The sequence below is a fragment of the Ornithorhynchus anatinus genome, chromosome 14 (assembly GCF_004115215.2).
Source record: "Ornithorhynchus anatinus isolate Pmale09 chromosome 14, mOrnAna1.pri.v4, whole genome shotgun sequence".
Classification (NCBI taxonomy): Eukaryota; Metazoa; Chordata; class Mammalia; order Monotremata; family Ornithorhynchidae; genus Ornithorhynchus; species Ornithorhynchus anatinus.
In genome coordinates this window covers 14,845,195-14,870,615 of record NC_041741.1, presented here as the reverse complement: position 1 = coordinate 14,870,615, position 25,421 = coordinate 14,845,195, and the positions used below count along the sequence as shown (strand labels likewise).

The 25,421-nt window shown below is 48.6% G+C and overlaps 3 gene segments (V, D, J or C); all 3 read right to left on the bottom strand.

The window, feature by feature from the left end:
- The window catches only part of LOC100076640, a 343,932-nt gene that overhangs the window by 156,651 nt on the left and 161,860 nt on the right, over positions 1–25,421 (bottom strand).
- Positions 1,640–2,252, bottom strand: LOC100078614. The segment is given in 2 exon segments: positions 1,640–2,059; positions 2,148–2,252. Coding segments are annotated over 2 exon segments (375 nt in total).
- Positions 9,671–10,226, bottom strand: LOC120638830. The segment is given in 2 exon segments: positions 9,671–10,017; positions 10,111–10,226. Coding segments are annotated over 2 exon segments (378 nt in total).

The window sequence follows — 25,421 nt, the reverse complement described above, 5'->3', positions numbered from 1 at the left end:
GAGGGAACTGAGGCACAGAGAAGTTAAGTGACTTAACTTGAGGCACACAGTCACACAGCTGAGTGGCAGAGCTGTGATTCGAACCCATGAACTCTGACTCCCAAGCCCAGACTCTTTCCACTGAGCCACGCTGCTTCTCTGTAGTAATCACTTGACAAGTACCCTTATTATTATTCTCATGGGGGGGGTTGACAGGGAGCTGTAAATGGGGCTGCAAACTTTGGTGGGAAAGAGATGTGGGTCTGTGTGTTGATGCATGACCTATGAAGTGGGATGAGTTCCCTGGATTCCAAGGACAGAGAGTCCCCTCATTCGACCCTGTTCCAGTTCTGGGCTGGGAGAAGAAACAGCTGAAGCTCCTACTCTGTCTTACTCTCCATCTACTCCTGAAACTCAGCTCCCGGTGCTCACTGGATCTTGATTGCCCCCTTGCTTCCCAGCCTCCTTCTGACCACCTGCAGGAAGAGGTTTGGGCCGTGACTCACACTCACTGCAGCTACAGTGTGTCCTATGCTCACATGAATTTCTATTTTAGTGAATACACTTTTTCTCTATTGGACACAATAGCCCTCATTTCCCCTACTCCCTCTCCCTTCTGCATTCATTCATTCAATAGTATTTATTGAGCCCTTACTTTGTGCAGAGCACTATACTAAGTGCTTGGAATATACAATTCGGCAACAGATAGAGACAATCCCTGCCCAGTGATGGGCTCTGCATCACTCTTGCACTTGGATTTGCACCCTTTATTCTCACCACCCTCAGCCCCACAACACCTATGTCCATATTTATTATGATGTCTGTCTCCCCATACAGAGTATAAGCATTTTTGTGCCGGGAATGTGTCTACCAACTCTGTTACACTATACTCTTCCAAGCACTTAAAACAGTGCTCTGCGCGTGGTAAGCACTCAGGGAATATGATTGATTTGTTGACTGATAAAGAAGGTCCTTGCCAGCATATTCGATGATTCTACACTCTCTCCACACCACAACCCTCCTCCATTTCATTGCTCCCTGCTTCTGACCCTCTGGGTCTCCTTTCCTATGCCCACACCACTGCTTGTTTGTGTGAATCTTGGTGGTTAGCCGGTTAGGGGGCTTCTGTTTGGTGGCTTTCTGGATATATGTCAAAATCTGGGTATGGAGGGTATTATATCATGAAGAATCTCTTGCATTTCATTTGCTGACTTAATTACAAATATTGCCTTGTAGTCTGTAGTATATTTTATAATTGGTTCTATTCATTTTGAATTTTTGCTGAATTACCAGGCCAACTCATAGAGCTGCCTTTTGTGGTATTAATTAAGCACTTGATATGTTCCAGGCACCATACTAAGCACCAAGGTAGAAGCAAGGTAATCAACTTGGATGCAGTCTCTGTTCCACATGGGGCTCAGGGTCTTAATCCCCATTTTAATAATGATGTAACTCAGGCACAGAGAAGTGAAATGACTTGCTGTAGGTCTCACATATTCGAATCCAGACCCTTCACTAGGCCACGCTGCTTTTCTGGAGTTTCAGTTAAGTTGAAAAATTAAGCAGTCGTTCACTTTCAGTTTTACATCCTGAAGGTATTTTTGGAGAGAGTAGTTTTAATATAATTATAGCAACAGTAATAATAGAATCAATGACAGAATTTAGGAGCTGGGGCTATTGTCTCTGGTCTCTGCTGCTCTGTTCCCCTAGCCAGGTGCAGCCCAGAAATCTTCTAAGGGTTTCTGACAGGCTCAGGTTGTGTTTTCTCTTATTGTGTCTCTTGTACAGTAGTACAGGGCCGTGTCTTCGGTTTTCAAGCTGTTCATTTGAAGTTGCACCAGGTTGTTTGCATTGTCCCTCGAGATAGTGAATCGACCTTTCACAGAATTTTGATAAGCTGTGCCCCCTTGGCTATTTATGTGTGCGACCCACTCCAGCCCCTTCCCTGGAGCCTGGCGGACCCATTCCATGTTATAATTGGTGAAGGTGAATCCAGAGGCTTTACAGGAGAGGCGTAGAGACTCCCCAGGCTGTTTCATATCTCCCCCGGACTCCACCAGCTGGACATCACCCTGGACAACTGCAAACAGAGAGGAAGCATGACATGACAACAGTCACATATATACACACATCATTTATCCATGTCCCTCATGTCTTCCCCTGATTACCTTGGAGCAGAGTCAAGATGGAAACCAGACGGAGGGCGGACTGCATGGTGGAAGCTGTGGGGACAGTACTCGAGGCAAAGAGAGGAATAAAACAGACAGCAAGACTGGGGCTCCTCTCCCAGAGCTACAGAGATTGGGACCTTGTGGGTTTTAATCAGGGCTGGAGGTATCTCATTTGCATGCCCTCCTCTCTATAAGGGCACAGCAGCCTCCTCCTGGGGGTGAGTCCCTGCCTTCAATCACAGAAAGGACCCAGCAGAGAGCTCTGGGGATGGAATGAGAGATGTCTGAAGAGCAATGTTAGTTGGGGATAGATTCATTCTATCTGCTAAAGGGGGACCCAGTAATTTCTGGGGGAAGTGTTCCCACTTTTTTCTAATATCAAGTGCAAGTTGTATTGTCACTGACCCTTGGTAAAGACAAGGGTTATTTACTAAAACGCTTCCTATTCTGAATGTTACTTAAGCATGGATAATCCATTCCTTTAGTCCATCATTAAATGAGTATCTCTCATCAAATTATGGTTTATTGAGTAGATACATGTAAATTGCTCTACAATCATTACAGTGTTCCCTAATAATGGAATAATTTGTAAGGCATGGAGTGATGATCAAATACCCATAAATCTGTGCATAGGCCTCCATACCATGTAAATCCACAAAGCTGTATACTTCTCCTCGTAAAATCCCCATGCCCATAGTGCACCTGCACAGTCTGAAATAGATCTCCTGACCAAGATTGTCCTAGGACAGAAGGCCCAGGGAATGGTCCCCATCTCTGACCCTGAGACATTTGCTCTGCTAATCAATTGAGCAGTAGATAATGATATTTATTTAGGATAAAGAGGGGCTGCTCTCTGTAGTGTTTTCTCATAAGATCTTGTTATATTATTTTGAGATAGTAGGAATAGTCTTTCAAAACAATGAAGTTTACCAAGCGCTGATGCAGGTACAAGAAAATAAAATCAGTCTTATTCCCAGCACACCCCGGAACTCAAAGTCTAAAAGGGAGCACATATTTTGAGGCAGTTTTACAGATGAGACTTGTGAGGCACAGAGAAGTGAAGTGCCTTGCCCAAGATTCCACAGAAGTCAAGTGACAGAGCTGGGATTAGAAGCCGGGCCTTCTGATTTTTAGTTCAGAGTCTTTCCACTAGTCCTCACTGCCTCCTTTTAGCGTGACTTAGTGGAAAGAGCACGGGATTGGGAGTCAGTGGATGTGGGTTCTAATCCTGACTCTGCCACTTGTCTGTTGTGTGGCCTTGGGCAAGCCACTTAACTTCTCTGTGCCTCAGTTACCTCATCTGTAAAATGGGGATTAAGACTGTGAGCCCCACTTGGGACAACCTGATTACCATGTATTTACCCCAGCATTTAGAACAGTGCTTGGCACATAGTAAGCGCTTAACAAATAAAATAATAATAATTATTATTATTATATTTTTCCTTTGGAAAACCATACTTTATTTAGGGGTTTCCTTCACATTCTATTTTCAGGGAATCAAGTAAGGCCCCTAAGTAGGGTATAATTGCACTTCCCTCCCCAGCCACAAGTGTGGATTCCCAGGAGGATGACCATCACCTGTTTACACATTGGGGCTTCATCATCGACATCATAATGCCTGTCTTTCCCCCCTAGATTGTAAGATCATTGTGGGCAAGGAATTTGTATACCAACTCTGTTATATCGTACTCTCCCAAGTGCTTAGTGAGCTCAGCATACAGTAAGTGCTCAATAAATATGATTGATCGATTGATCATCATGACAACTCATTGACTGGGGCAGGCTGGGTGTTAGGGAACAAAGAAATGAACAGAAAAGTTGTTCCAATCATCAGGTAGATGAAAATTTATGGAGAAAGAGAAACACATGCAAACTGAGGAACATAAACAGTAAGGTATGGGTGAATAAAGTTAATAACAAATGATGTGTAGATGTGGTGGTTTATTAGGAATACACCTTATTAAATGTTTTTGCAATGTAGGTCTCTGTCAATGGAGATCCCTTCGATGGGCAGACAAGACATTGGTCATCTTGGTCCATCCTCTCCTTTGTCTCAACCCCCCGCCTCCTACTTACCTCCCTCTTCCCCTTTCCCCCTCCAGATACTCCAGTTCTGACATGTCTATCTGTGAAATGGGAATCTCTGGGGCAAAAGATCAGCCAGACCCCAGGTGCTACCCTATGACCACTATCTCTGACCATTGGGATGAATGGGGAAGAATGGCCAGGAGTGATTGCTGCCTTGGGCCTAGATTGATAAGGTCTCAGGATGGTGAGAGAAGACAGTGACATGGCCAGAAGAGTTGGGGATGGGGGAGGGCTCTGGCAGAAGCATGGACGGGGAAAGGATAAAAGAACTAAACAGAAAATTTATAAGTGAAATTTCGAACTGAGACCCCAAGAGTCCTAGGATCTGTCCCAGGAAGCCTGGGGTCAGGGACTTGGGAAGTCTGTAGGATGTGAGGCCAAGAACAGAGCTCCCTCTCCCTCTGGTTGATTTTCTTTGCAATCAGGGAGATGGGCCAGGCAGGGCACAGGAGTCTCAAGATCAGCAGCTCCAGTTGGTGTGATTGGGAAAGGCTTCAGGAGACCTCTTTGCCAACTATTTTCCCATCAGCTGAATAGCCCTCTCCACTGTCCCTCACCTTGACTCCTGTCCCCAAATCACCTGATTCATCTCTGTTCCCAAAACCTTGACCTGGAGGTAACTGCCCAAAGCTTTTCAGTGCTTGGGGGACCCTGGTGCCTAACCTCAGATACCCTCACTGTGTGGCTGCCTTAGCTCCGGGAGGGCAGGGATCATGTCTACAAACTATACCGTTCTCTCCAAAACACTTGATACAGTGCTCTGCGCACAGTAAATCTTCAATAACTAACGACTGATTGCAGCCTACTAGTTTTGCTCCATCTCCCACACCCACAGAAGACTTTCCTATTTAGAGTGTGTCCTCTACAACTTAGAAATGCAGTGAAGTAAGAGGTTCAGGAAGGAGGGCATGGTTCCTGGAGGAAAGCTGTGCTCTGGGCAGGGAGAGGAAACCACACACTCTAATCAGAAACTCTTTTCTCTGTCTCGCTCCCCACCAGCTCCTAGAATTGGCTTCCCTTTGCTCAGTGGATACTGAGCTCCCCCTGCTGCCCAGGCTCTTTCTGACCAGACAGGTTTGTGTCTGAGTTCACACTCACTTTCCAGGACTGTGCGTTTGAAGAACAGTAGTAAGCAGCAGTATCTGCAGCTGTCAGTCTGTCTATCTGCAGTCGGCCGGTGGAACCACTTGTGGAGGGAGACACTCTCCCTTTGAACGAGTCACTGATGTATGTGGTGTATCCGGACCTGAAAGCCACGATCCAAACCAGGCCATTTCCCGGGGCCTGGCGGATCCAGGACAGGTGGTGATCATTGATGTTGTATCCCGACACCGTACACTCCAGGACCACTGACGCTCCAGGCTTAATGATCTCAGTCGGTTTCTGAGTCAGAGTGATCTCGGCCCGGGCTCCTGCAGAAGAGAGAATGGATGGTTTATCGAGACCAGGGGCTCCTGCCAGCCCAGAGCCTCAGGAACCGATGACACACTGACCTGACAGCTGCAAGAGTAGTATAAGTCGGAGGATACCGGAGATGCACGTTACAATAGAATGAGGTCTCATTAGGACACACTTCTGCTGGAGTACTGACATTTCTGTCCCTCACAGTGTCCTCAGAAGGATAGAGAGTGCCTTCAATCCTTAGCCTATATCAAGGGCAGAGCCAAAGCTGTTCCTCAGGGAGGGAAATAGTTGCTGTCTGACTCCTCCTCCTTCCCTGACCTCATCCAGAAACTCCTATTTCATTGGTTGGATAGGATTTGCCTCTGGAGTCCATTTGAATGAGTTGCTGTATTTCATAGAAGATTTCTGTGTTATTGCATTCGCCTTCATCTTCCAAATTCCAGGCCGGCAAAAATCTCTGGGCTGTCTCAAGTCTCCAAGTTCAGGATTTGTGTAAATCTCCATCCTTTAACTCTTGCTATTGCTGACTGAAGTTCTGATGTGAGATTTGGGACCCTCAGCTGCTTTTCCAGTGTTCATAATTGGATCAGTTTGGCAATCCAAAGATTCTCCTAATCAAAAATGGAGTGAAGTCAATAAGCCACTTAATAAAAACAATAAAACCTGTGGTATTTCTTAAGTGCTTACTATGTGTCAAGCACTGTTCTAAGCACAGGGATAGATACAAGATAGGCAGGTCGGGCACTGATCCTGTCCCACATGAGGCTCACAGTCCTAATCCCCATTTTACAGATGAGATTACTGAGACCCAAAGAAGTGAAGTGACTTGACCAAGGTCACGCAGCAGACATGTGACAGATCTGGGATTAGAACCCATGTCCTTAGACTCCCAGGCCAGTGCTCTTTCCACTAGAACATGGTGCTTATATGTACTCCCTTGATTCGTCTTTCTTGAATTTTTTGGTGATCCCACTGATGATGAAGTCCACCGATGGATGTGATTGTTGTAGCAACAATCCATTGATATTTATTGAGTACTCACTGGGTGTCATGCATTGTACTAAGAAATTGAGGAGCAAGTTTCTGTCCTCCAGGAGCTTCTTTATGGGGAGAGGATTATTACTGTGGGAATTTCTGTGCTGGGCAAGAAGGGGAAAGGGACTGCCTCACTCTCCACCTGCTTCTGGAACTGGACTTCCAGTGCTCACTGGGTCCTGAGCACCCACTGCTGCCCAACCTCCTCTTAGTCTGCAGGGAAAGATTTGTGTCTGGGCTAGAACTCACTGTCCCACACTGTATCATTAACACAGTAATATTGGGCTGCCAGGCTACAGATGCAGCTTACTTTTGGACTTGTCAACTGTAATGGTGATTTGGATTGGAGCCGGTGATCCCAATACAGTATCCTCTCCCTTCCAGTCCTTTCCCTAGGGACCGAGGCATCAAGTTCCACCAAGGTTGCCTGGTGGATAGAGCACGAGCCTGGGAGTCAGGAGGGCCTGGGTTCCAATTCTGGGTACACCACTTGTCTGCTGTGCGACCTCTGGCAAGTCACTTCATTCTCTGGGTCTCAGTTACCTCATCTTTAAAGTGAAGATTAAGATTGTGGGACAGGGATTTTGTCCAATCCGATTACCTTGTATCTATCTAAGTGGTTAATACAGTGCCTGGCACATAGTAAGCATTGAAGAAATATCATTTAAAAATAACCACTGGAGATGGAACAGCCAGAGCCAGCACAGGAGAGTTTGAGGGGCTCTGAGGGCTTCACTATTCCCAGGCCAGAATCTATCAGCTGCACTTGGGACAGGATCCTAGGGAACAAGGAGAGACACAGTGAGCCCCACACAGCAGAAGTCTCATCCTAACTCCTTACTTATTCATCTATTCATCTCCTTTTACTCTTACTATTTCCGGTTGACCTTCCTCCAACTCCCACTCCTTGAAAGTAATGCATGTCTGCTCATCTCCTCCATCAGATTTTAAGCTCATTAAGTCCTTTATTATCATGGTACACTTCCAAGCTCATGGCAGTCATCTTCTGAAAGCAGCAGGTGCTCAATAAATAGAATTGGTTGATAGAAGAGAAGCTCTGACCTTGGCCCATTTCCCCAAGTCTTTGGTCTTGGTGGGGGCCTGTCCCTTCTGCAGCTCTCACCAGCAGAGCAGGTTCACTCCAGAGTCAGAACAGATGACAGCCTGTTGGAGATCTGGCTGCTAACAGGTTGATCTTATCTCTTGTGGAGTTTTGAAATGATGGGCATTCTATTCTAGTCCCCAAAACCACTACTTGAGAGACTGAGAGGAGCAAATTATGTGCTGGGATAGATAGAAGAAGATCAGGTTTTACATGGTCCCTTTTTCACACAGGGATTCCAGTTTAAGGGGTGGGGGAGGACAGGTTTTGAATATGTATTTTAAAGATGAGGAAACTGAGGCACAGAGAAGTAAGTGACTAGCCTAAGGTCACATAGTAGACAAGTGGTGGAGCCAGAATTTGAAGTCAGGTGAGCGGACTCGCAGACTGGTGTTCTTTCCACTAGGCTACGTTGCTTATTCTGTTTTATCTACCTAGAAAACCTGTGAAGAAAGGAGAGGTTGGGATCATTGTCCTGATCTTACTTATGAGGAAATTGATGGCCAGAAAAGTTAAGACAGTGCACGAGGTCATTGTGGCAAGCTGGGGCCAGAACCAAAATTGTCCAGACTGGGCGCCTCCAGCTGCCCAATCTGCAAGCCCCAGGGAGATGGCTGAGATGACCCAAAGTACTGTTAGGATGCATTCAGTTGCTAAGAATGCCTACAAGAGCTGGAAGCCTTACAATGCAGCAGTCATTACATTTCCTTAAGTGCATATGTAGCAGGTTGGGGCCACTGGTCCTGGAAATGCCAAATCTGACATTTACAATAATATTCATGATAATAATAATACTAACAGTTATAATGGTAATAATAATAATGACATTTATTAAGTGCTTACTATATTTCAAGCTCTGTTAATAAGAATAATAATAATAATGTTGCTATTTGTTAAGCGCTTACTATGTGCCGAGCACTGTTCTAAGCACTGGGGTAGACACAGGGGAATCAGGTTGTCCCACGTGGGGCTCACAGTCTTCATCCCCATTTTACAGATGAGGTAACTGAGGCATTGAGAAGTTAAGTGACTTGCCCAAAGTCACACAGCTGATATGTGGCCGAACCATGATTTGAACCCATGATCCCTGACTCCAAAGCCCATGCTCTTTCCACTGAGCCACGCTGCTTCTCACCAATTGGGTAGCTACAAGTTAATCAGGCTGGACACAGTCCCTGACCCACATGAGGTCTCACAGAAAATGAAGACCAAAAGACTAAATGACCATGTACAGTGTCAAATAGCAGTTCAATTCAATGGCTTCTTCATCCTGAATCTGATGGTGACAACAAGGAGCTTGGAGATTCCATGGGATTGTCACTCTCCTGGATATCTTTCCTTGAGGTTTGGGACAGATAATTTTACACCCCAAATCTTCCATCTAGAGCTCCTTTATGGACCCACTGAGAAGCTCTGGCATGGTTGCATTGTAGACACTGATTCTCATCTAACAACCATGATCTTTCCCACTGCAACCCTAAGCTTTCTTTGTGTAATCAACATAGACATTGGTCTATGAATTTGTCCAAATGTCCCTTGAACCTAAGAATAATTTTTGGCTTGAGATCCTCTCTGAGAAGAATATTTAATTGTTCATGTTTTATTTGGGGACTCTGGAGAGTGGCGTTAGGTGGGAACCAGAAAAGAAACAGTTTTAATAGTTAATTGAATAACTTGTGATAATGACATTCAATTAAATTCAAAATTCAATGGTTTGCTCCAGGTAGAGTTTCTGAACCTTTGATGTAGGGATGAGGATAACATACTTTATCCCTAAATGTTCAGGAATCAGTGACTCTGTGTGAGGAGGTGGGAACACTGGGCTGGGGCTGTTGTCCACTGTCTCAGTTACTCTGCTCCTCTGGCCAGTGGCAGCCCAGGAATCCTCTCTGGGTTTCTGACAGGCTCAGGTTGTGGTTTCTCTCACTGTGTCTCTCGCACAGTAATAAAGGGCCGTGTCCTCGGTTTTCAGGCTGTTCATCTGCAGATTCACCAGGCTGTTGGAGTTGTCCCTGGAGATGGTGAATCGACCTTTCACCGAATCTGCGTAACTTGTGCTGCTCCCACTACTACTTATGTATGCAATCCACTCGAGCCCCTTCCCTGGAGCCTGGCAAATCCAGTACATGCAGTAGCTGCTGAAGGTGAATCCGGAGGCTTTACAGGAGAGGCTCAGGGATCCCCCAGGCTGTCTCACATCTCCCCCGGACTCCACCAGCTGAACATCACCCTGAACACCTGCAAACACAAAGAAAGTAGGGGTCATGAGAACATTATATACATATATATACACACATTAGTTATATGTTTGTCACATCTTTTCCCAGTTACCTTGGAGCAGGGTGAGGATAGAAAGCAGACTGAGGGCAGACTGCATGGTGGGGGTTGTAGTGACAGTTTTGGAGTCAGGAGGGGAATGGAACAGACAGCGAGGCTGAAGCTCCTCTGCCAGAGCTGCAGCGACTGGAGCTGTGCTTGCAAGCTTTAATCAGGGCTGAAGGGGCCCCATTTGCATCTCCTCCTCTATATAAGGGCACAGCAGCCACCTCCTGAGAGATGAGTCCCTTCACTCAGACTCTAACAGAAGTCCAGGCAAAGCCCACAGATTACCTGAGTTTGTACGCACTAAATAAAAAAGATATATATTTCTGAGGACCCTTAATCCTGGATGTAAGTGGGGTGGACCTAAAATAGTTATAGTAATCTTTATACAAATATAGTACTTTAAAATTGTTTATTGTGTGAAAAGAACTGGACAAAACACCAAGGTAGGTCCAAAATAAAAACAGGCTAATTCTAATCACAGTGGGTCTCAAAGTTTAAGGAGGTATTTGTATAGAGGTATGAAAACAGGTATTCATCTATTTTACAGATGCAGAAAGTGAGGCCCAGTGACTTGCCAAGAACCCACAGGAGGCAAGTTATGGAGCTGGGATCAAACCCTGGGTCTACTGACCCCCAGTTCTCTGCTCTCTCCAAAGGGAAGATTCCTTCAGCAAGATGATATTGATGTTTATTACATTATTTGGAAGATATTATTCTACAAGACTACTGTATGAATTTTGATAGACTGGGGAGAAATAACAGTCAATAGATAGAACTCTGCTGTTCTCCCCCTGCCTGTCCCATCACTCTAGATTGCACCGCCAAATCCCATTGGCTCTGTCTTTCCAACATCACTAAAATCTGCACTTTCCTCTCCACCCAAATTGCTACCTTGTTGATTCGAACACTTATCTTACCCCGCCTTGGCTACTGCACGAGCCTCCTAGCTGACCTCCCTGACTCTGGTCTCTCCCCATTCCAGTCCATACTTTAATCTGTTGTCCAGATAATTTTCTAAAATAAGTTCAGTCCATGTTTACTCACTCACTCACTCACTCACTCACTCACTCACTCACTCACTCACTCACTCATTCATTCATTCAATCGTATTCACTGAGCACTTACTGAGTACAGAGTACTGTATTAAGAGCTTGAGAGAGTACAAAACAACGGTAGATACATTCCCTGCCCGCAATGAGCTTACAGTCTAGGGAGCAGAGACAGACATCAATATGAACAAATAAATTACAGATATATTTATAAGTGCTGTGGGACTGGGACAGGGGAAGAACAAAGGGAGCAATTCAAGGTGCTGCAGAAGGGAGTTGGAAAAGAAGAAAGAGGAGCCTTAGTCAAGGAAGCCCTCCTGAAGGAATTGTGCCTTTAATGAGGCTTTTGGTATTTGTTAAGCGCTTACTATGTGCCGAGCACTGTTCTAAGCGCTGGGGTAGACACAAGGGCATCAGGTTGTCCCACGTGGGGCTCACAGTCTTAATCCCCATTTTACAGATGAGGTAACTGAGGCACCGAGAAGTTAAGTGACTTGCCCAAAGTCACACAGCTGACAAGTGGCAGAGCCAGGATTTGAACCCATGACCTCTGACTCCAAAGCCCGTGGTCTTTCCCCTGAGTCACGCTGCTTTTTTGAAGTGGGGGAAAGTAATTGTTGGATTTGAAGAGAGGGCATTCCAGGCCAGAGGCAGGACATGGGTGAGGGTTTGGTGGGGAGATAGGTGAAATTGAGACACAGTGAGAAGGTTAGCACTAGAGGAACAAAGTGGGCAGGCTGAGTTTTATTAGGGAAGAAGAGAGGTGAGGTAGGAGGGGGCAAGGTGATGGAATGCTTTAAAGCCAATGGTGAGGAGTATTTGTTTGATGCAGAGGTGGATGGGCAATAGCTGGAGTTTCTTATTATTATTTGGGAGAGTTCAATAAAACAGAATTAGTAGACATGTTCCTTTACAGTCTGGAATCTAGAGGACTGTATCCATGCACTTAATACAGTGCTCTGTACACAGTATATATTCACTAAATGCCATTGATAGATTGATCCTAAGTTCAAATCCATTATTCCATAGGAAGAGACCAAAATAGACAGGATCCATTTAATAACAATATCCTGACTGAGGCTGGATGGAAATAAGAATTTTCTCCTCTCTCCTCTGCAGTTCAGAGCAGTGAATGTCATGGGTCAGGAAGGAAGTGAATGTCCCTAGGGAAAGCTATGTGCTGGGCAGGGAGAGGAAACCGCAGGCACTGAAGAGAAACTCCTTCTCTGCCTCACTCTCCACCTGCTCCTGGAACTGGGCTCCTTGTGCCCAGTGGGTCCTGAGCGCCCCCTGATGTCCAGTCTCCTCCTGGCCACCTGCCGGGGAGGGTTTATGTAGGAGTTTCACATTCACTGATCCATACTATGTGTCCTGCACAAGAAAAACGGCTGAGTCTGCTGCTGTCACATTGTTCAGCTGCAGAGAAAACTGGTTCTTGAATGTGTCCCTGGAGATAGACACTTGGCTGCTTATAGATGGCTCATAGTTATTGCTTCCATCATAATATATATACCCCAACCACTGCAGATTCTTTCCTGGGAGCTGACCGATCCAGTGCCAGTTGGAACCATGGGTTGTAATGGAGAAACCAGAGATGGTGCAGGAGAGTCTCAGGGTCTCGGAGGGCTTCACCACGCTTGGGCTGGACTCCACCAGCTGGACCTCAGACAGGACCCCTAGGAACAAGGAGAGACTCAGTGAACCCCGCACAGCAGAGACCTGCTCCCCGTCTCCCTCTTTCTGAAATCTCACAGAGACTCACAGCAGGGAGCTGCCAACAGGGAGAGGAGCAGGCAACAGGATTTCATGTTCTTCTGGGCTAGGGAAACCATGTCTTCCCCAAAGACCTCCAGGCCAGGCTCAGGAGAAAGACTGACCCTCCCCACTGAGAGGCCCTTATTTCATGTGGGAGGCCGGGGGGCAATTTGCATGGAGGAGTCCCATTCTAGTTGTTAAGGGGAGGGCAGATGGAGAGGGTTCTTTTCCTGGGTCTTTCCTCTAGGGTTGTCTGTCTTGTCGCTCAGGGATAGAGAGAGAAAATTTCTCTGCCTGATACTTCAACTCTACCCCTGACTCCATTGTCTGAGAATTCCTTGGCAATATAAAATGCATTGATAGAGGTAGGCTGTATTTATGAACTGCACAGCTCGCAGGGTGAAATCCCTCCATCTCCTTGGAGTCCCACAAGGCCTTTTGGAATATACAGAAGGAATATACAGAAGAATGACAATCCATGGTGAATTGTCACTTGCTGGTCCAGAGGTCTATGGGAGAATCATGTGAGATATCTACCTACCTATAATCTACCTACCTATTATCTACCTATAATGTATCCATGACCTTTCATCCATGACCTTTTCCTCTCCCGCTCTCTCCTCCTCCTCGCCCTTTCGGAAACGTGGCTCTCTCCCGAAGACACGGTCTCCGCCGCCGCTCTCTCCAGCGGAGGCCTCTCCTTCTCCCACTCCCCCAGACTCACCGGTAAGGGAGGAGGCGTCGGCTTCCTCCTCTCGCCCCGATGCCGCTTCCGCACTATCCCTCCTTCCCCCTCCCTCTCCTTCCCCTCCTTCGAAGCCCATATCATTCGCCTCTACCACCCACTCCAGTTACTTGTCGCCATCATCTACCGCCCTCCCGGTCCCACCTCCGACTTCTTCAACCACCTTGACCCCTTTCTCACCTTCCTTCTCTCCTTCTCTCTGCCCACTCTGATCCTTGGAGACTTCAACATCCATACGGATGTACCCGACGACTCCTCCGCCGCCCGCCTGCTATCCCTCCTCGACTCTGCCGACCTCCTCCTCCACCATACCGCGCCCACTCACCGACTCGGTCACACCCTCGATCTTGTCATCTCCTACCGCTGCACTATCTCCTCACTCACCAACTCTGAAATCCCTCTCTCGGACCATAACCTTCTCACCTGCCTCATCTCTCACACTCCCTCCCCCTGCAAATCTTCGCTACTGCCCCACAGAGACCTCCGCTCTCTCGATCCCATCCGTCTTTCCAATAGCATCTCGCCTCACCTTGCCGCCCTGTCCTCTCTTCCCACTCTCGACGATCAGGTCTCCGCTCTCAACTCCACCCTCTCTACTCATCTCGACTCTCTCGCCCCCCTTTCCCTCCGCCGCTCTCGCGCCACTAACCCACAGCCCTGGATCACCTCCTCCGTCCGCCTCCTACGCTCCTATGCTCGAGCTGCTGAGCGCTGCTGGCGAAAGTCCAAGCACCAAGCCGACCTCACACACTTCAAATTTATCCTTTCCTGCCTTAACTCTGCCCTCTCCTCCGCCAGGCAAAGCTTCTTCTCCTCCCTCATCGACACACATGCCCGTCACCCCCGCCGATTGTTCCGGACCTTTTACTCTCTCCTTAGGCCCCCTGTTCCTCCCCCTCCCCCATCTCTCACCCCTAATGATCTGGCCACCTATTTCCTCACGAAAATCAACACGATCAGGTCTGAGCTCCCCAAAGTCACCCCTCCGCCTCTCCCCTCCCCCCCCCAACGACCCCCTCCCCTACTTTCCCATCCTTCCCTGCAGTATCCTCAGAGGAGATCTCCTCCCTCCTCGCAAGTGCCACCCCCTCCACCTGCGCCTCGGACCCCATCCCTCTCACCTTCTTAAAACCATCGCCCCTGCCCTCCTCCCTTCCTTAACTTCTATTTTTAACCACTCAATCTCCAAGGGCTCCTTCCCCTCTGCCTTCAAACATGCCCACGTCTCCCCCATCCTAAAAAAACCCGATCTTGACCCCACTTCCCCCTCCAGTTGTCGTCCTATCTCCCTACTACCCTTCCTTTCCAAAATCCTAGAACGAGTCATCTACAATCGATGCCTAGAATTCCTTAACTCCCATTCTCTCCTAGACCCCCTCCAATCTGGCTTCCGTCCCCTCCACTCTACCGAGACTGCTCTCTCTAAGGTCACCCATGACCTCCTTCTTGCCAAATCCAATGGCTCCTACTCCATTCTGATCCTCCTTGACCTCTCTGCTGCCTTTGACACTGTCGACCATCCCCTCCTCCTCCATACCTTATCTCACCTTGGCTTCACGGACTCTGTCCTCTCCTGGTTCTCCTCTTACCTCTCTGGCCGATCATTCTCGGTCTCCTACGCTGGAGCCTCCTCCCCCTCCCATCCTTTAACTGTTGGAGTTCCTCAAGGGTCAGTTCTTGGCCCTCTTCTGTTCTCCATTTACACTCACTCCCTCGGTGAACTAATCCGCTCTCACGGCTTTGACTACCATCTCTACGCAGATGACACGCAGATCTACATCTCCGCCCCTGTCCTCTCCCCCTCCCTTCAGGCTCGCATCTCCTCCTGCCTCCGGGACGTCTCCACCTGGATGTCTGCCCGCCACCTAAAAATCAACATGAGCAAGACTGAGCTCCTCATCTTCCCTCCCAAGCCCGGTCCACTCCCAGACTTCTCCATCACCGTGGATGGCACGACCATCCTTCCCGTCCCGCAGGCCCGCAATCTCGGTGTCATCCTTGACTCGTCCCTCTCGTTCACCCCACACATCCTATCCGTTACTAAGACCTGCCGGTTTCACCTCTACAATATCGCCAAGATCCGCCCTTTCCTCTCCACCCAAACGGCTACCTTACTATTACGGGCTCTCGTTATATCCCGGCTAGACTACTGTGTCAGCCTTCTCTCTGACCTCCCTTCCTCCTCTCTCGCCCCGCTCCGGTCTATTCTTCACTCCGCTGCCCGGCTCATCTTCCTGCAGAAACGATCTGGGCATGTCACTCCCCTTCTTAAACAACTCCAGTGGTTGCCTATCGACCTCCGCTCCAAACAAAAACTCCTCACTCTAGGCTTCAAGGCTCTCCATCACCTTGTCCCTTCCTACCTCTCCTCCCTTCTCTCTTTCTACCGCCCACCCTGCACGCTCCGCTCCTCTGACGCCCACCTCCTCTCCGTCCCTCGGTCTCGCCTATCCCGCCGTCGACCCCCGGGTCACGTCCTCCCGCGGTCCTGGAACGCCCTCCCTCCTCACCTCCGCCAAACTGATTCTCTTTCCCTCTTCAAAACCTTACTTAAAAATCACCTCCTCCAAGAGGCGTTCCCAGACTGAGCTCCTCTTCCCCCTCTACTCCCTCTGCCATCCCCACTTTACCTCTCCGCAGCTAAAGCCTCATTTTCCCCTTTTCCCTCTGCTCCTCCACCTCTCCCTTCCCATCCCCACAGCACTGTACCCATCCGCTCAACTGTATATATTTTCGTTACCCTATTTATTTTGTTAATGAATTGTACATCGCCTTGATTCTATTTAGTTGCCATTGTTTTTATGAGATGTTCTTCCCCTTGACACTGTTTAGTGCCATTGTTCTTGTCTGTCCGTCTCCCCCGATTAGACTGTAAGCCCGTCAAACGGCAGGGACTGTCTCTATCTGTTGCCGACTTGTTCATCCCAAGCGCTTAGTACAGTGCTCTGCACATAGTAAGCGCTCAATAAATACTATTGAATGAATGAATAATGTGCATGAGATATATTTGCATGATTGTTCTTAAATTTTAAATTCTTAAAAATGCTTTTCTTAAGCCCCACTTTTCCTCATCTCCCATTTCCTTCTGCATTTTCCTGATTTGCTCCCTTTGTTCTCCCCCCAACCCCACAAGATATATATATATATATCTGTAATTTTATTTATATTGATGCCTGCTTCCCTTGTGCCTCGCCCCCCTCCCCCCCCAGAATGTGACCTTGCTGTAGGCAGGGAGTATCACTATTGCTGTATTGTACTTTCCCAAGTGCTTAGTATAGTGCTCTGCACACAGTAAGGGCTTAATAAATACAATTGAATGAGCATGGGTAGTGACCATCCTGCTTAGCTTTATTCACCCGTGTGTTTAGTATAGTGCCTGGCACATATTAATCATTTTTAAAATGTGCCCCCCCCCCAAAAAATGCCAATTGGTCTTCCAGTTGGAAGCCTTCGGGGAAGATGTATGTTGCCTAGAGGTATCCCACCTGATTTCAATCTCCCAATCCTGCTGGCTTGGAAAGAAGCATGGCAGAAGGGAATGGGAAATAATTATTTAATCTCTCTGTGTGCTTCCCACTGCAATGGTAGTCACACTGTCAGGAAGGAAGAGCCCGGTTTTGGGGGTGGTTGTTGCTGGACAGGGAGAGGAAACCACAGACTCCCTCCACTGCTCCCTCTTTGCTCTCCACCTGCTCCTGGGATTGGATTGGGTTCCTGGTGCTCAGTGGATTCTGAGCTCCCCCTGTTGCCCAGCCTCCTTCTGACCACCTGCAGGGGCAGGTTTTTGTGTGCGCTCACACTCACAACACCACACTGTGGCTCTCACAGACTACTACAGAGCCACGTCTGCAGATGTGAGTCTGTCCATTTGTAAGTAGAAATTGGAGCTGTCCTTGGATGCTGTGAATCAGTCCTTGATGGCCAGGTTGTAGTAATTACTAATTGAAGTATAGTACCTGACCAGCCACTCCAGCCCCTTTCCGGGCTCCTGTCGGATCCAATACATGTAGTAGCTGCTTAGGTCAAATCCACTGATGGAACACTGCAGCTTGTGGGATTGTCCCGGTTGGGCCAGTATTGAGGATGACTGTGTCAGGACAACCTCTGACTGGACAACTGGGAGGGAGTCAAAAAGAGAGGATTAATGTTCATGATGATCGATTTTCCCGTTACTGGAATGGGAAAGGGAAAGGGGCAGAAGGGCAAGGGTGGAAACTTGAATGCCCAGGAGAGTCCCGTAAGGAGGAGGAAGACATGGGCCAGAGAGATCATAGTGCTGGGAGCAGAGAAGAGAGAGTCCTGGGAAAGAGAAAGGGGAATCCCTGAGCTGGGCCAGGACCTGGTCTGTGGGGTCCAGAGAGGCATTAAAGAGGAATCTGGAGCTGTGGGGTTTGCATGCCCCACCCAGCGCTGAATGAGCCCAGCATGAATACGGGGGCAGACACTCCCAGACCGAGCATTTCCTGGATAGGAGGCCAGACACTGGGTGGGAAGAGCCTTCGGGGGGCCAAGCCTGTGGGGAAATGATTGATCTGCAGTTACTGTCATAACTGAGGGTTAAGAGTGGTCATGGAATTTAGGATGAAGGGCAGAAGCAGTGGGTGGGCATATGCAGGTTTGTGTACATTCGTGGAAGAGATTGTAGTGTGGAAAATTCCTTTTTTGATCTGGAACTCTGGGGGAAAGCTGTTAGTCCTAGTGTAAACATTTCTGCTTGGGGGGACTTGGGTTCTCAATTTGTTTCTTCCTGCTGGGCGGGAACAGAGCACAGTCACTGCTGCTGCCAGACTGAGATGGGTTAAAGGAGTGAGCCAGAACCAGGCTGGGAGGGGAACAGGACTCCTCAGGGAGAAAGGGGTGGCTGGCAGGCCTCTCTGAGAGGAGAGGCTGAAGTCCTGTCCCACAGCAGGCTACAGAGAATAGGAAAAGGTATTTGGGCAGGTCGGGAGTGAGGGAGTGGGAAGTTACTGCAGGAGGGTCTAAAGGACTTGATCCCTGGATTAGTGATAATGAGATGGACATTTTTAGGACTGTGTGTGTGAAGCTGGGAAGCCTCAGGCTAGGACTGTTGTCTGTGGTCTCTGCTGCTCTGTTTCCTCCAGTAAGCACCAATCCAGGACTCCTCCATGGGTATCTGACAGGCTCAGGATGTGGTTTCTCTCACTGTGCATGTAGTGCAGTAATAGAGGGCCGTGTCCTCGGTTTTCAGGCTGTTCATTTGCAGATGCAGCAGGCTGTTGGCATTGTCCCTGGAGATGGTGAATCGGCCTTTCACAGAGTCTGCATAGTATGTGTTGCCACTGCTATATATAGCTGTTACCCACTCCAGCCCCTTCCCTGGAGCCTGTCGCACCCAGCTCATGTAAGCATTACTGAAGGTGAATCCAGAGGCTTTACAGGAGAGGCGCAGAGATCCCCCAGGCTGTCTCACATCTCCCCCAGACTCCACCAACTGGACATCACCCTGAACACCTGCAAACACAGAGACATCAGAAATCATGAGAACATACATACATGCACACATACTCATGCACACACACACACACACACACACACACACATCTGTGTCTCATACACACACAAGTCTTTCCCCAATTACCTTGGAGCAGAGTCAGGAGGGAAACCAGACTGAGGGCAGACTGCATGGTGGGGGCTGTGGGGACCGTTCTGGGGGCACAGTCAACGGGGCTAGGGCTCCTTTCCCAGAGCTGCAGGGACAGAGTCCCTGCAGGCTTTAATCAGGGCTGGAGGGCCCCCATTTGCATTTCCTCTTCTCTATAAGGGCACAGTAACCGCCTCCCTAGGGGTGAGTCCCTGCTCTCAGTCTCAGACAGAAAGAACCAGTGGAACCCTGATGATTGTTCTTGTCTCTGTGTTGTCCAGAGCTGAAGACCTCATCGTGTTTTATAGATGTGAGTGAATGAACATCCCATTCCCTCTCTCTCACTCACACACCAGGGTCACCAGTGACTGGATTTTCCCTTCTCAGGGAATTTTTTGTGTCAGTCCTACTCCAGTCCTGAAGCAGGAACCTAACTCGTCTCTTCCCATCACCCATTGGTATTGAATCTCCTTCCTGAGTCATACCTTCCCCAGGATTACTAACATGCTGGGACTCTCTACAGATAACCACTGGGGCTGAAAGGTCCACGATTCTTTAGGAAATGAAGTGATCATTTGTTCATAGGCTAATTGTTTCAACACTCCTAGACCCAAGTCTAACAGTGACCACTAAACTGCTGGACGCTAGTGAGACTGTCCCCTGCTCCCACTGATTGTCACTTAGAGGAGAAATCCCCAAGGAGGCTGGGGGAAGCAGTGCAAGGAGCCTATTATATTGCCAGTGCACTGATAGTGGGCATAGGGAAGTGGACCATTTCCTAACCCAGGGCATAGTGCTTCCCCAGCCTCCCTGCCCTGCAAGCTACTGACCCTAGCCCAGAATCAGAAACTTTGGGCATTAAGGGTGGCATTGTGGAGGAGCTGGAGAGGCTGGCAGGAAGGTCACTATTCCCAGGATTGACTGAGGATTGGCTGAGGCCCCTCTACCTTTGAGGAGCTAATAGGGGGAGAGAGTAGCAGTGAAATCCTAATATTCTTGTCACCTCTCATCCATAAATGTAGAATGCACTCAAGGACTACCCTAACACCAGTTCAGAAATGGAGTCTGGGAGTGAGACTAGAGATAAAGGGTGAGCAGAGCTTCCTGAAGACACAGAGACAGGATGATTTGTTGCAATTCTGTTATGCTTTGTGTCCTTCAGTTGGTTGCAGGATTTTGAGAGTGAAAGCAGTGATGGGTGGCATAGACCCCAGGAGGCCCCAGGCTCAGTGGTCCCTGGGAGACCCCCAAAGAGGGGAGAGGACCCTCAGGATGGAAGCCACCACTAAATCAGGAGGGCAGAATGGATATCTGTCAAACCTTGGGCTGATTGGACTCCAGGGAAACAGCTCAGGCAGCAAAAGATGGTGTTGGTAACTGGAATTAGCAAATATCCTTTTTGCCTACTTCAGAGCCTATAAGAGCAATACAAAAACCCACTGCAAAATTGCCCATCACTGCCTTGGCAAGGTTCTGAAATGAAAAACATATTTTACCTGTTTTCTAGAGAAAGACTTTCTGTCCAGGTGGGTGTCTGGGAGCCACACAATCAGGAGAGGAAATGGACACACCTCTGGAAAAGCAGCCACTGGGCTACATCAGTAAACACCAACTGCCCCCACTGCTGGCCCAGTGCAAGAGAGATCCCAGGATTCCCCGGGAATGTCAGGGCCCTAGCTGGGGAAATTCCTATGCAGTGGAGGGGCAGGCTGGGAAATCTGAGCTTCAAACACCCTGGGTGGATTCAAGGCTACAGAAAGCGGAGGAGGCTGAAGGAAGAGTCCAGGCTGGATAGAGGTCAGGTGATTCCTCCAGGCCTTTCAGCCTGGTGGTTGAAAGGGGGGTCTGCTGGCTCACCCCTTACCCTGAACTCCTCTGCCTCCTGTCCGGTCCTTCTCAGAAGAGCACGGTGTGCTGGGGACATCACTCTCATGATGGTGTGGACACAGGGTTGCCGGGGCATACCAGGGACCAATGGGTCAGGCTCCAGATGATGACAATAATTATGATATTTGTTAAGTGCTTACTATGTGCCAGGCACTGAACTAAGCAGTGGATACAACCCTGGGGTGGATAAAAGCAAACTGATTTGGATACAGGCCCTGTCCGACAGGGGCTCCCGGTTTCAAACCCCATTTTGCAGATGATTGTCTCTGTTGCCGAATTGGACATTCCAAGTGCTTAGTACAGTGCTCTGCACATAGTAAGTGCTCAATAAATACTACTGAATGGATGAATGAATAAGTGAAGTGACTTTCCAAGGTTGCGTAACAGACAAGTGGTGGAGCCGAGATGAGAACCCATGACCTGACTCCCAGGCCTGTGCTCTATCCACTATGCCATGCTTCCAGATGGAGTGAGTTGATTCCCAGGGGCCCAGGGATAGAATCAGAGCAGCCGCTTCAGGGACCAAGGCCCGGTTGAAAGCAAGAAGCCCCTGAGAAGAGTAACGTAAAAGAAAGATGTAATCTTGACTTCACTCCCCCAGTCCCTTAGTCTTGGAAAGATTCAGGGAAAATTGAAACTGGAGTAAATTCTCTCTTCTCGGTGTCTGTGGCTTGTAGTAGAAATAATGTTATAGACAGTAACAGTCAGGAAGGAGGGTCTGGCCCCTGGGGGAGAAACCACAACTTTTGAACAGAAACACTTTCTCTGCCTCAGTCTCCACCTCCTCCTGGAACTGGTCTTCTTGTGCTCAGGGGGTCTTGAGGGCCCCCTGTTAACCAGAGTCCTTCTGACTCCCTGCAGGGGAAGGTTTGTGTCTGGGCTAGCATTCACTGCTGTACACTGTGTCTCGCACAGTAATACATGGCCGTGTCTGTGGGTGTCACGCTGTTCAATTGTAAAAATACTTGGCTCTTGGAAGTGTCCCTGGTGATGCTGACTCGAGACTGCAATGCCGGATTGTAGTTATTGCTTCCACCACCCCAAATAACTCCAATCCATTGTAGCCCCTCTCCTTCGGGCTGTCGAATCCAGTGCACACCGTAGCTGGTGATGGAAAACCCATAGACGGTACAAGAGAGTTTGAGGGACTCTGAGGGCTTCACCATTCCTGGGCCGAACTCCACCAGCTGCACCTCGGACAGGACCCATGGGAACAAGGAGAGATACAGTGAACCCCACACAGCAGAGACCTGCTCCCTTTCTCCCCTTTGCTAAAATCTCACAGACACTCACAGCAGGGAGCTGCCAGCAGAGATATGAGCAGCCAGCAGGATTTCATTTTCTTCTGGACCAGGGAAACCATGTCTTCCCCAGACACCTCCAGCCCAGGCTCAGGAAAGAGACTGACCTCCCCAGCGCAGGGCCGCTATTTCACCTGGGAGCCTGGGGGCCAGATTTGCATGGAGGAGTCCCACTCTGGGTATAAAGAAAAAAAAATGTTGGTATTTGTTAAGCGCTTACTATGTGCAGAGCACTGTTCTGAGCGCTGGGGTAGACATAGGGGAATCAGGTTGTCCCACATGGGGCTCACAGTCTTAATCCCCATCTTACAGATGAGGTAACTGAGGCCCAGAGAAGTTAAGTGACTTGCCCACAGTCACACAGCTGACAAGTGGCAGAGCCGGGATTCGAACTCATGACCTCTGACTCCAAAGCCCGTGCTCTTTCCACTGAGCATAAAGGAGTGGGGAGGGCTCTTGTTGTACCCGTGGCTTTCTCCCCTGGGGGAGTCTGCCCTTTGGGTCAGGACCAAAGAGAATTTGTTCTCTCCCTGAGCCCTCACATGTCCCCAAACTTGGTGGCTGAGAATTCTGTGGGCACAAGTAGACAGCCATTTACCTGCTGTGTGACCTTGGGCAAGTCACATAATTTCTCTGTGCCTCAGTTCTCTCATCTGCAAAATGGGGACTAAATCCTATTCCCTCCTCCTAGACTGTGAGCCCCTTGTGGGGAAGAAACTGTGTCCAACCTGATTATTTTGTATATACCCCAGTGCTTAGTACAGTGCTTGACATATAGTAAGCACATAACAAATGCTATAAAAAAAAGGCTGATGGCATAACTTCATCTCAACCAAAGATGCATAAGAAACTGGCTCAGAGCCAGGGCTGGTGATGGTCATCAAGTAGACTCCTGGGATCAGAGTGAGGGACTTTTAAGCCCAGAGCTGATGTCATGAGATTGATTGACTGCGCTGGGAAAAGTAACATTAAAAATTCCTTCCCTGTCTCCCACTGCACCTGCCCCTGGAAATGGGCTTCTCTTGCATAGTGGGTCCTGAGCTCCCTCTGCTGCCCTGCTTCCTCCTGACGGCCTGCAGGGGAAGGTTTGTGTCTGGGCTCACACTCACTGCCCTGCACTGTGTGTCTCTTGCACAGTAATACATCGCTGTGTCCACAGCTGTCGAGCTGTTCAACTGCAGAAAGAACTCATTCTTGGACGTGTCTCTGGTGATGGAGATTCGATTCTTGAGAGAGGGGACATAGCTAATGCCACCACTGGGACCATATACATGTCCCATCCACTCCAGCTCCTTCCCAGGCTGCTGACGGATCCAGTTCCAGTTAGCATTAGTGCTGGCAATGGAATCACCAGTAACGACACAGGAGAGTCTGAGAGGCTCTGAGGGTTTCACCACTCCTGGACCGGACTCTAACAGCTGTATCTGGGACAGGACCCCTGGAAACAAGGAGAGACACAGTAAACCCCACACAGCAGAGACCTGCTCCCCCGCTCTCCCTTGATAAGATCTCACAGACACTCACAGTGGGGAGCTCCCAGCAGGGAGAGTAGCAGCCACCAGGATTTCATGTTCTTCTGGATCAGGGAAACCACGTCTTCTCCAGAGACCACCAGCCCAGTCACACGGGGTAGACTGACTCACTCCAGCAGGGAGCTATTTCACCTGAGAGTCTGGGGGGTGGGATTTGCATGGGGGAGGCCTACTCTGGGTATAAATGGGGAGAGTGGATGGGGAGGGGAGGGCTCAGTGCCTTGGGCTCTCTCCTGTGGTTGTCTGCCCTCTTTATTATGGACATTGATTCAGAAAGTGCAGGATGTATTCACCCAACTGGATCATGAAAATGAACAGGACATCTGGTCTATTGGGGAATGATTCTAACTTCTCCATTCTCAGTTTCAATGAAGTTCCAAGCCCTCCTTGTTGTGAATGCACAGAAATCCCCAATAGAGTTGCTGGATTCTCCATTCCCACAGAATTGGATAGAGTTGGTCTGGATCCGATGGGAATATTCTGTTCCTCCTAAGGTCTGATCCCAACCATGTTCTACTGGACTCTTGTATTAGGTCATAAATGGGTTCTTCTAGCCTGGAATCTCCTTGAGAACAGGAATCATGTTTATCAGTTGTATCATACTCTACCAAGAGCTTAGTATAGTGTTCTGTATGCAGCAGGGTCTGAATTAATATTTTGGATTCACTGATTCCTGGTTTGCCATCTGAGAATCAATCTTCAGTCCTGCCCCTGTGAATTGTTTGAATTCTTCAGGCCCGGGGAAGGCTGGGCTCATAAGCAACCAGAAGAGAGATATGACTCCCAGCCTCCCTCAGAATAGTTTTCATAGAATTGGTCCCTCTCCGAGCATCAAACATCACTATTTGGGTTCCCCGAGCCCTTAACCTTGGGGCAACCTTGGATCCTCATGGATTTTCCCTTCCCCTATTTCATCTGTTACAGAGGCCAAGAGCTTTCTTTCCCACAAAGACTATGAGCTCCTTGTGGGCAGGGTTCATATGTATCACCTTTATTGTATTGTACTTTCTCAAGAGCTTAGAATAGCGCTTCACAGCAAGCACTCAATAAATTCAATGGATTGATTAAAAGTATCACAAACATTCACCCAGTTCCAGCTAATTCCTCACCATCCCTTGGGTTCTCCTCCTCTTTTGTTATTCTTCCTTGGTCTCCTAGTCTTCAGCCCCTCCCCATTTCCTAGCATTCCTGGAGTTTGGGTCCCTGGGCCAGGCTCTTGCTCAGATTCCTCAGAAGGGAAACCCAAATCCACTGTCTCACACTGCAGGACCAATGTGGCTGTGGAGGCTTCCAACCTTCCAGAGCAGTCTTGCCCATCCCCACCAACTCTGCAGGAGCTGTGGCTGGTTAGACAATGACTACTGGAGGAGTTAGGAATCAGTGGGCTAGGCAGAAATATGGCCTAGTGGGTAGAGCAAGGTCTGGGAGTGAGAAAGACCTGGGTTC